At 45.6% G+C, this 12,231-nt stretch overlaps 1 protein-coding gene across 7 annotated transcripts in view; it reads right to left on the bottom strand.

Annotated features, from left to right (window-relative positions):
* Window positions 1-12,231, bottom strand: part of LOC135522894 (regulatory-associated protein of mTOR) — a 211,878-nt gene that overhangs the window by 129,669 nt on the left and 69,978 nt on the right. For all 7 annotated transcript variants that reach the window (XM_064949578.1, XM_064949609.1, XM_064949587.1 and 4 more), the window contains exons 6-7: window positions 11,906-12,052; window positions 3,900-4,075 (exon numbers count right to left, since the gene is read on the bottom strand). In XM_064949578.1, the coding sequence (XP_064805650.1) occupies window positions 3,900-4,075; window positions 11,906-12,052 (323 nt within the window). The remainder of the gene's footprint in view (window positions 1-3,899; window positions 4,076-11,905; window positions 12,053-12,231) is intronic.

Genomic DNA, 12,231 nt, shown 5'->3' with positions numbered 1-12,231 from the left:
ACCTAATCTTCCACACAGACCATCCCTGGGCATGGCACACACCTATAAGAGCACACTACCCCTCTTTTAAGAGGGTATTGGCAGAGGGTGGTTCAAATCAGAATAGTGGAAAACGAGGACCCTGAGACACCCTCTGTCAACCTGTAGGAAATGGAACAGTGGTGTTGAAGGGCAGCGTCATACATTTCCAAAAGGACTTCCACAGAATCACAGCGAGAGCACAGCAGGAGAAGATTTCTCTCGGTGACGACTCCCCCACCTCGAGCGAGTCTGATCACACCTCTTCAAACTGTACTGCAGATGAGGATAGCCCCCCCCCCCCCAGCACTAAACACACCCAGGTCCCACAACTGCACTGCTCCTCCATCACTGAGAGGGATACATTCACTGAGCTTGAGAGAGACATGGTGGAGCTCAGAGAGCTAGTCCAGACTCCAGACACACAAAACAGCACAACCCTCCCCCACACACAAAAAGTACCCAGAGGGCTGAAGGTGGAGATGGACTGCTGTCCGAGAAAGCTGGCTGCACCCCGGTCGGAGGTGAGAGAACTTGGAGGAGGAGAGCGAGGAACACATGGCACAGCTCACAGCACTGCAGGAGGTGAGAAAGCAGAGTTGTGACAATCAACCACTCATGAGAGAGAGAGCGAGCCATCCTCCCAGAGAAGCCAACAGAACAGCCAACTTCAGACCTCAACCACAGCCTTAACGCCACAGCAGGACAGACAAGGCAGGATCCACCAACACAGCAGACTCCCCCTCCTGATACCCGCCCCCGCCAGATAGCTCTCCTGACAATAACCCCACTGAGGACACACAGAACCCAGAGATTGCGCTCCTCATTGACTCAAATGGGAAATGCATTGATGAGAGGAAACTTTGTCCAAAACACCAAGTGGCTAAACTCTGGTGTCCGAACACTCGGGGTACCCTGGAGCAGCTGTCAGAGGACCGACTAGGGTCCCCAGCCACATCATAATACACACAGGCACAAACGACCTGAGAGTGAGGCAGGAAAGGGTGGCCACAGCACTCAGGGGAGTGATTGAAAAAGCATTTTCCACTTTCCCCAAAGCACAAGTGGTTATTGCCACCCTGCTACCAGAAAAATAAGTTTACCCTGCCACCATACAGCGGGTGAACGCAAGCATTTCACGGGACTGTGCCTCAAAATCAAATGGCAGCAGTCCCCACCTTTCCCAGGACCCTGAAGAACGTCACCCTCAACCGCAGCCCCAGCATCTCACACAGGAGCAACAGAAAAACAGACACCCCACTCAGACCAGCGAGACCAATCTGGAATCAGGTTGGCCGGACCAGCGATGAACAGACCTGAGCGCGGGAGCTTGTTTCTGTCTGTCGGCTGGAAGCAACAAAATGGAGTCGTGGTCAGCTTTTCCGAAAGGAGGGCGGGGGAGGGCTTTATATGCGTCGCGGAAGTTAGATTGACAATGATCCAGGGTTTTACCAGCCCTGGTAGCACAATCAATATGCTGATAGAATTTAGGGAGTCTTGTTTTCAGATTAGCCTTGTTAAAATCCCCAGCTACAATGAATGCAGCCTCAGGATATGTGGTTTCCAGTTTACATAGAGTCAAATAAAGTTTGTTCAGGGCCATCAATGTGTCTGCTTGGGGGGGGATATATACGGCTGTGATTATAATCGAAGAAAATTCCCTTGGTAGATAAATACCAGAACCGGACAAGAACCAGACACTTAACACACAGTGGGCAAACACCTACCTGGAGGTGACATTCCCTCCCAAATATGCCCCCCTAGACACAACTAGAACAAAACAACCAACAAAAACAGATCACAACTCCTGCAGCTGTCTCACGTTGTGTCAGTGCATAGTCAATGGTAGGCGTCGAGGGGACTCTTACGGTAGGTACACCTACAGATCATCCCTTGGCAGGAGTATTGTAGATTACTTCATCACTGACCTCAACCCAGAGTCTCTCAGAGAGTTCACAGTCAGCCCACTGACACCCCTATCAGATCACAGCAAAACCACAGTCTACTAGAACAGAGCAATACTCAATCATGAGGCATCAAAGCCAAATGAACTGCATAATATCAAGAAATTCGACAACCACCTAAAAGGAAGCGATTCCCAAACCTTCCATAACAAAGCCATCACCTACAGACAGCTGAACCTGGAGAAGAGTCCCCTAAGCAAGCTGGTCCTGGGGCTCTGTTCGCAAACACAAACAGAGCCCCAGGCAGCAACACAATTAGACCCAACCAAATCATGAGAAAACAAAAAGATAACTTGACACATTGGAAAGAGCAAACTAGAATGCTATTTGGCACCAAACAGAGCACACAGTGGCAGAATACTTGACCACTGACTGACCCAACATTAGAAAAGCTTTGACTACGTACAGACTCAGTGCTCATAGCCTTGCTATTGAGAGAGGCCCCCGTAGGCAGACCTGGCTCTCAAGAGAAGACTTTGTGCACACTGCCCACAAAATGAGGTGAGAAAACTGAGCTGCACTTCCTTACCCCTTCCTATGCCAAATGTATGATCATATTTGAGACACATATTTACCTCGGATTACACAGACCCACAAAGAATTCAAAAACAAGTCCAATCTTGATAAACTCCCATATACATTGGGTTAAATACCACGGTGTGCCATCACAGCAGCGAGATGTGACCTGTTGCCACAAGAAAAGGGCAACAAGTGAAGAACAAACCCTATTGTAAATACAACCCATATTTATGTTTATTTATTTTCCCTTTAACTATTTGCACATCGTTACAACACTGTATACAGCCACAATATGACATTTGAAATGTGTCTTATTCCTTTGGAACTTGTGTGAGTGTAATGTCTCCTGTTCATGTATTGTTTATTTCACTTTTATTTATGAGCTATTTCATGGGCTTTGGCAACGTAAACATGTTTCCCATGCCAATAAATCCCTTTGAATTGCATAGATAGACAATGAAAGTGAGGAGAGAGATGTTCCGGCTTATGGAGCATCACGTTTAATATGCACAGATTGGATAGATTTGGGCCCGTGGCCTAATCCCATTGTGAATACCAAACTCATTTCATGAACTCAGTTACTGCCATCTCGGCAATGACACACACACACACAAAGAAAATACACTGATGATTGGATAGACAGAGAATTCGGAGGTCTCCACTCATGAGCAACAGAGGAGAAAACACACTACAGAGAACACACCGCAATGCCAGAGTCATGTTCATTAAAAACACGCCATGAAGTTGAACACGGGTGACATCTTAATTCAATGTCCATGTTCTCCCCTTTAGACAAACTGACCGTGACCCTTTCCCAAGAGGATTCCTGTGCTGGCGTCCCAGTTGAACCACCTCTCTGCCAGACATCAACCCACAACTATATTGTCGTGCCCTACGACCCTAATCGTCACTCAATCATTACATAAATGACACATCATACAGATGGCCGTGTGTGTGTGTGGGCACGCATGGTAAAGTGACAGGGGATCTTTAGAGGTGATGAAATCACCTGTGGTTGGTAAGCAAGACTCCCCTCAGTGTGATCTACATACTAAATCAGCTGTACCACACAGAGACAGCACTAGAGGCAGAAAATACAACGGAATATGGAATGATATCCAATTATATTAGTATGTCAAATGAAGGCCATACCAATATATTCCCCCAAAGTACAGTATGTTCAAATATGTTCAAAACTAATGACGCATCAATTGCTTTAGAGAGCAGGGATGTCTACCACTGACCATAGTTATGGAAAATATATCTAAATCATTTATTTGGCATACTAATATCAATATCATGGAACAAGGAAAGTACGCCGCTTAGACAGGGTGTCTGAGAATAAGGAGTTTTAAGTTGGAGTGATCCATCTTTTGGCTGGTCCACTGTGGCTCTTACCAGCGCAGGGCGATCTTGATGGGCGTGGTGAGGCAAGAGGTGAAGAGGTCAGCGGGAAGGTCAGGGTTCATGGGCAGTAGCTCTGAGGCCTCGCAGGCGGCCAGCTGGATACAGTTCTTCATGGAGGGGGGGAGAGGCATCTGGGCCAGGGGGTGGTTGGGGTTAATGGCTGCCACCTGGAAGAGGACAAAAAAGACTTGGATTGGAGATGAGGCTAATAGAGGGACAGGCTATACAGAGACACAGGTCAAACAGATTAGCTGCACAGACGGACACACCGATTCCATGCTATCCCCGTCCGAATAAAATAGGAGTTCTAATTCAAAAATAAAATAAAAAAAGTCCAGAAAAACAGAGAACACCCGGGCATAATAGAGACAATATGTAATACTGAACTCGCAGAACCCCCCCCCCTAAAATGTAAGTCACTCTGGATAAGAACACTGCTAACTGACTCAAATGTAAATAAAGTCAAAAAGCGAACAGGGAAAGAGAAATAACAGTAGACACAGAACAAGATGACAGAACAAGAGAGAAGGGGAAAAAAAAAAAAACAGAGATGGTAACACCGAGCAAGAGAGAGGACCAGATAAAAGAACAAGAAGAGAACCAGCAGAAAAAAAGAAGAGACAGATAATAGGCCAGAGGGATGTGCAGGTCAGAGAGAGGGAGTGAAAACCTTCAGGACATTGGATCCTCTCACTCCTATAAACTTCTGCTATCACCCAGTAATGAGATGTGGAAAAGAGCTTTTGGAGTTCAGGGTGGGGGAGGTGTCCGATAGCATAGTGTATTCTGAACAAAGCCTCTGGAGCAGATACTGGATAAATGTGATATAATCATTCTGGGGAGCTTGACCCACCTGTACAATGCCATGAATACAAAGGTGTGAGAGAGCGTGTGTGTGTGTGTGTGTGGAATGGACAGGTGTGTGTGTACGTTTGTGCCTGAGTGTATGTGCATACGTATGTGTGTGTGTCTACTCCTGGTATGGGTGTGTAGTTCCATCCAGACCTGGTTTGATGTCAGTCTGCCTCTAGGCAGCTTGTGGAGGTGAGCTCCATTTTCCATTTGACGACCTCGGAGTGCTCCCTTCCCCTCCTCACCCAGGGCTGTTTGACCACGGACTCCCCGGGCTTATAAATACTTCAGACTTATGACTGAAGCGCTTGTACTTTCGAGCTTCAAATGTGTGAGTTCTGACATAATTCTACAATTCTGGCGCAGCCTAAATCTTCTAATGACCAACAACACGTGACGTGCGGCCGAGTTTCAGGCAAGGATCTGGAGATTTTGTACTGATGACATTGCTGATGCATATGATAGAATGCAACACAATTTTAAGCACTTTGTCCATCTAGCCTTATGATAGCTAGATAGCTAGATGGATGGTACCGCGTGCTGAAGAGTGGGACTTTTCATTGCACACAGGAGATTGAGATTTACCTGCCACTCCTAGTACCATTTCATCCGTGAGAGAAAAGGGAAATACTGCTTTAAGTGCTAAATACACTTGTTTTTAAAGCTGGCTAGAATTACTGTGCAGAAAGGAAGTGAAAGGTCTTCTTCAAAGTGTCAACCTAAACACTTACATAGAGCGCAGTAGACCAGGGACACATGCCCAGTTGATCAGGCTGTCCTCACATCTCCTTAGGCAATAGGGAGAAAAGGGAATGTGCGGCACTCACACGGCACTCACACGGCACTCACACAATCTGGAAAAAGTGAGGTGAAAATAGCTCAATTCTCCTCACAACTCCTCAACATCTGATGCAAGGCTTGGTAAACCTAGGCTTATTTTTGATTTATTAACGCCTCTTAGACCAGAGTGCAGACGATGGAAGGCTGGTCATGTTTTCCTAAGGGCTCGCTGGTAAACAGACACACTGAAACACAGCCAGACAGACAGACCACCATTTTCTCCAGATTTTCCCCCTTCGGTGATGTGCAAATTCAACACTCCAAAACATGAAAAGGCATGAAAAGTAAGGTGTGCGTGTGTGTGAGATTCAGTGTGTTGTATGACTACACATCTCAGATCAGGGTGCAACAGAGCTATGGGCAGAAGAACCTTCCTCTCTAATTTTAGCTTGTTATAATGAGGAGACTCCAGAGAAAGGAAACTAAATGTAGGACCTGCAAGCTAGCTGACATCTCAGTGTGACGTCCACGTGAGTCTTCATTGCTTTTAGATACACACTCATAAAATAGCACTACGAAACCTATAGCTCTCCTCAGACCTGTCTGGATTAATAGGGACACGCGCGTGTGTGTGTGTGTGTGTGCTGGCGTATGAACACTGTGCATGTCAGTGTCTCGTACGATTACATCTTCTCGTCACTCCTTAATGATGAAATGGGGAATGTTACGCCCACCAACGCAGCATGGATGTTTTAACTCCTCCATAATGCATGGCGATGGATCAACGATGGTGGAACAATATTGTTACACAAATCATTTGGGATATTGTGATACGGGTAAACAACACACCTCATGGTAAATACCACATTACTGCCTAAACCGTCTGCTTTTCGGTAATTAGCATATTAACATATTAGCATATCGTAATCTCATAAATTTGCATTACAATCATGGAAGGATTTTATTTTCATCACACTGGGGTATGTAAAAAACAATGGCAGTAATGTGGTATTTAATTGTGGTATTTAATTGGCGTACACTAATTCACAGAACTAATCAGGGGGGAGTATACACGTGCACAGAAACACACACACAGACAGAGCAAGGAGACAACAAGCACACACGGAAGTGTGCATTGACTGAGAACAGATATACCAAAACAGACAAATGCGTGACAATCAGATGCCATCCCCCCAAAAAGAAAGAGCACGGACACACAGTCATTTCCACGGCAGCAGATGACGATGCGGTGAGCATCATACTGCTGACTCCATACAGTAAGTTCTGAAATATTTAGCAGGAAGCAGACTGCACATAACCGAGCACTCAGACACCAAGCCCCTGACTGAAGGTTGCATGTCTGTTAGAGAGAGGAGAGAGAGGCCTCCCCATCCTTCCACACCAATCCCCCTATTTCCCACTTTTAAAAAAGGATCAGGTCTGTCCCTGTGTGTGTGTGTGTGTGTGTGTGTGTAGAAACAGGGATGGAGGGGGACTCCCTGCCTTGGTACCGTCATGCATCTTTAATAGTCTTCCGGAACTACCTCCCTCCCCGTCTCTCCTTCCTCTACCACCCTCATCCTATTTCAATATTCCTCTTTCATCTATCCCCCCCCTCTCTTTTCTCTCCCTCCCAAGTGCCATTCATCCTTCCACCCCCCTCCTCCAACTCTCTCTCCATCACTCCCCCATCCCTCTCTTCCTGTTGCTGTGCAGGTGGGGGAGATGTGCACTAAGGTGTAAAGTGGAGCCCTTTTGCTTTCCGCCAGCTGATATTTGTTGTTGAATAAGGTTTGTTCAAAATGTCACTTATTTTTATTGAAAGACAGTTTTATTATTTATTTATTTTTTGCCCTTTTTCACCCCAATTTCATGGTATCCAATTGATAATTAGTGTTGTCTCATCGCGGCGACTCCCGTAGGGACTTGGGAGAGGCGAAGGTCCGAGAGCCATGCGTCCTCCGAAACACAACCCAGCCACACCGCTTCTTAACCCGGAAGCCAGCCGCACCAATTGGCGTACACCTGGCGACCGTGTCAGTGTGCACTGCGCCGGGCCCGCCACATGAGTCACTAGTGCGCGATGGGACAAGGACATCCCTGTCGGCCAAATCGCGGCCGGCTGCGACAGAGCCTGGACTCGAACCCAGAATCTCTAGTGGCACAGCTAGCAATGCGATGAAGTGCCTTAGACCACTGCGCCACTCGGGAGGCCCAAAAGACAGTTCCGTTATGGCACATTAAATTCCATTCAATCACATGGCCCATATTGCAATATATCATCCAGAAGGCGAGGTCAGTACAAGTGCATCAAAGCTGGGAACGAGAGACTGAAAAACAGCTTCCATTTCAAGGCCATCAGACTGCTAAATAGCCATTACTAGCATATTAAAGGCTGCTGCCCTATCTAGACTAGGAATCACTGGTCACTTTAATAATGTTTACAAATTTTCCATTACTCTTCTCATATGCATATACTGTATTCTATCCTATTCTACTGTATCTTAGTTTTTGCCGCTCTGACATTGCTCGCCCAAATATTTATATATTCTTAATTCCATTCCTTTAGATGTCTGTATTGTGTGTAATTGTTTGACATTACGTGTTAGATATTACTGCATTGTTGGAGCTAGAAACACAAGCATTTCACTACACCCACAATAACATCAGCTAAACACGTGTACGCAACAAATACAATTTGATTTGACAACAGTTCCAGCTGGCTGGAGCTAAGAGCTTTAGCCCATAGTGACCCAAAGAGAACCCAGTGGCCAATTACACCAAGACTTTTTAACAGCTGAGGAGCAAACACTACTCTATCCCTCTTCCTTGCCCTTTCGCTCTAGACCTCTGTTGCCATCTCTGTCCCTCTCTCTCTCTTCCTTCCCTGCCCACCTTGCTCTACCGCCTTTCACACGCTGACAGCTTTAAGTGTTATTGATGGGCCACTGGGCCTCGTCTCTCTCCATCTCTACATCCCCCTATCGGGCAGTGAATCCTGCTATCTTAGCCTGGTAAGAGTTGGACATATACACCACCGGTCAAACATTTCAGAACACGTACTCATTCAAGGGTTTTTCTATATTTGTACTTTTTCTACATTGTTGAATAATAATGAAGACATCAAAATGATGAAATAACACTTATGGAATCAGGTAGTGAGCCAAAAAAAGTGTTAATCAAAAAATAAACTTGAGATTCTTCAAACAGCCACCCTTTGCCTTGATAACAGCTTTGCACACTCTTGGCATTCTCTCAACCAGGTTCATGAGGTAGTCACCTGGAATGCATTTCAATTAACAGGTGTGCCTTCTTAAAAGTTCATTTGAGGAATTTCTTTCCTTCTTAACTGCATTTGAGCCAATCAGTTGTGTTGTGTCTCACCATCAACTGTTCAGAGGAGAATCGGGCCTTCATGGTCGAATTGCTGCAAAGAAACCACTACTAACGGACACCAATAAGAAGAAGATACTTGCATGTGCCAAGAAACGTGAGCAATGTACATTAGACCGGTGGACATTTGTCCTTTAATCTGGAGTCCAAATGAGATATTTATGGTTCCAACCGCCGTGTCTTTGTGAGACGCGGTGTGGGTGAACGGATGATCTCTGCATGTGTATTTCCCACCGTAAAGCATGGAGGAGGAGGTGTGACGGTGCTTTGCTGGTGACACTGTCTGTGATTTATTTAGAATTCAAGGCACACTTAACCAGCATAGCTACCACAGCATTCTGGCGCGATACGCCATCCCATCTGGTTTGGGCTTAGTGGGACTATCATTTGTTGACCCAACACACCTCCAGGCTGTGTAAGGGCTATTTTACCAAGAAGGAGAGTGAAGAGTGCTGCACCACAATCAGCCGACCTCAACCCAATTGAGATGATGGTTTGGGATGAGTTGGACCGCAGAGTGAAGGAAAAGCAGCCAACAAGTGCTCAGCATGTGTGGGAACTCCTTCTTTCCAACAAGACTGTTGGAAAAGCATTCATGGTCTAGAGAATGCCAAGAGTGTGCAAAGCTGTTATCAAGGCCAAGGGTGGCTATTTGAAAAATCTCAAATATAAAATAAATTTTAATTTGTTGAACACTTTTTTGGTTACTACATGATTCCATGTGTGTTATTTTATAGTTTGGATGTCTTCACTATTATTCTACAAAATAGTAAATAAAGAAATACCCTTGAATAAGTAGGTGTTCTAAAACGTAGAGTAGATAGAAGAGTTCGAGGAAGCAGGGCAGAAAGAGCCTGAATGGATGGATGGTGAGAGGAGAGAAGCTGTGTTGCAGGTATTGAACTTAGCGTGACTGCACAGTGAAGGATGAGTCTCCTCTCACAATCTGTCCGTCTTTTTCTCAGTCTCTCGACTGCATTGGAACACTTTCGTCCTTCGCCATCCCTTCCTCTCCCACTTCTCTTTTCCCTACATCCTCCCCCTTTGTATTGCTCGCCCTCTTCCCCCTCTCTCCGCATCTCATCATCCCTCCCTGTCCTCTCGCTCGCCCTCTTTCTCTATCTGCTGTATTCCATATAATCTGAAGTGCGTTCAATCTCCACCATGAATAATTGAACTGCGTGTTGTAAATTCACTTGAGATGCCGGGAAGAAGAAAACAGTGAAATAAAGGGGATGCAGGGAGAGGGAGTGGAGATCCTGACCAAACCAACACACTAATCATTAATTCATTTAGCTCCAGCTGCCTATTCGCAGGCTGGGATCACAGAGAGGAGATTGTGAAACGCTTCTTCCATTCAAAAGGTTTAGCTGGCTTGCCATTCGGAATTCAATGCGCATTATACACACACATACCTTGGTCTCGCTGCGGGAGTGGTTGTGTGTGTGTGTGTGTGTGTGTGTGTGTGTGTGTAGTGCATTCAAAGTATTCAGACCCCTTAACTTTTCCCATATTTTGTTACATTACATCCTTATTCTGAAATGGATTAAACTGTATAAATGTATAAATGAAATAAGACATTTACATAAGTATTCAGACCTTTTACTCAGTACTTTGTTGACGCACCTTTGGCAGTGATTACAGCCTCAAGTCTTCTTGGGTATGACGCTAAAAGCTCGACACACCTGTATTTGGGGAGTTTCTCCCATTCTTCTCTGCAGATCCTCTCAGGCTCTGTCAGGTTGGATGGGGAGGTGTTTCTGCACAGCTATTATAAAGTCTCTCCAGACTCTCCGGACCACTCAAGGACATTCAGAGACTTGTCATGAAGCCACTCCTGCATTGTCTTGGCTGTGTGCTTAGGGTCGTTGTCCTGTTGGAAGGTGAACCTTCACCTCAGTATGAGGTCCTGAGCGCTCTGGAGCAGATTTTCATCAAAGATCTCTGTACTTTAAAAAAAGGTTAAAATCCCTCGATCCTGACTAGTCCCTGCTGTTGAAAAACATCCCCACAGCATGATGCTACCACCACCAAGCTTCACCGTAGGGATGGTGCTAGGTTTCCTCAAGACTTGATGCTTGGTATTCAGGCCAAAGAGTTCAATCTTGGGTTCACACTGGAGAATCTTGTTTCTCATGGTCTTTAGGTGTCTTTTGGCAAACTCCAAGCGGGCTGTCATGTGCCTTTTACTGAGGAGTGGCTTCCGTCTGGCCACTAGCATAAAGGCGTGATTGGTGGAGTGCTGCAGGGATGGTTGTCCTTCTGGAAGGTTCTCCCATCTCCACAGAGGAACTCTGGAGCTCTGTCAGTGACTATCGGTTTCTGGGTCACCTCCCTGACTAAGGCCTTTCTCCCTCAATTGCTCAGTTTGGCCGGGTGTCCAGCTCTAGGAAGGGTTTAGGTGGTTCCAAACTTCTTCCATTTAAGAATGATTGAGGCCACTGTGTTCTTGGGGACCTAAAATGCCGCAGACATTTTTAGGTACCCTACCCCAGACCTGTGCCTCATGCCATTCTGTCTGAGCTTTATGGACAATTCCTTCGACCTCATGGCTTGGTTTTTGCTCTGACATGCACTGTCAACGGTGGGACCTTATATAGACAGGTGTGTGCCTTTCCAAATCACGTGGGACTTTATATAGACAGGTGTGTGCCTTTCCAAATCATGCCCAATCAATTAAATTTACCACAGGTGGACTCCAATCAAGTTGAAGGAACATCTCAAAGATTATCTATGGAAACAGGATGTGCCTGAGCTCAATTTCGAGTCTCATAGCAATTTATGTAAATCGTTTTTTATACATTTACAAAAATGTCTTAAAACCTGTTGTTTGTCATTCTGGGGTATTGTGCGTAGATTCATGAGGAAAATATAATTGATCCATTTTAGAATAAGCCTGTAATGTAACAAAATGTGGGGAAAAGTTGAAGCCTCTGAATACTTAATGCACTGTATATCTCTCTGCCACCCACCTCCAGCTCCTGCTCTCTCTGCAGGGCGAACTGTTTGAAAGACTTGACGATGATGCCTGCGTTGGAGCAGTCGTAGACGAAGATGGAGGGGCTGCCCATCCACGTCTGGAGGTCGTACACAGACAGAGGGATGTACTGGGTGTAGTTCTACAGGACAGACAGACAGGATGGGGGGTTATTAAACATGTTGGTAGATTAGAATTTAGATGACCTGTCATAGCCACCTCCAGCCCGGTAAATAGAAATGTTCTATGTACAACTAGCAATTCTTTTTCATCCTTGTCAACACTAAAAATGAAAGAAAGAGGGGTAGATATGGTTTTAAC

This window comes from Oncorhynchus masou, chromosome 4 (genome assembly GCF_036934945.1).
Source record: "Oncorhynchus masou masou isolate Uvic2021 chromosome 4, UVic_Omas_1.1, whole genome shotgun sequence".
In the NCBI taxonomy this organism is placed as follows: domain Eukaryota; kingdom Metazoa; phylum Chordata; class Actinopteri; order Salmoniformes; family Salmonidae; genus Oncorhynchus; species Oncorhynchus masou.
This window is presented reverse-complemented; position numbering and strand designations above follow the sequence as displayed.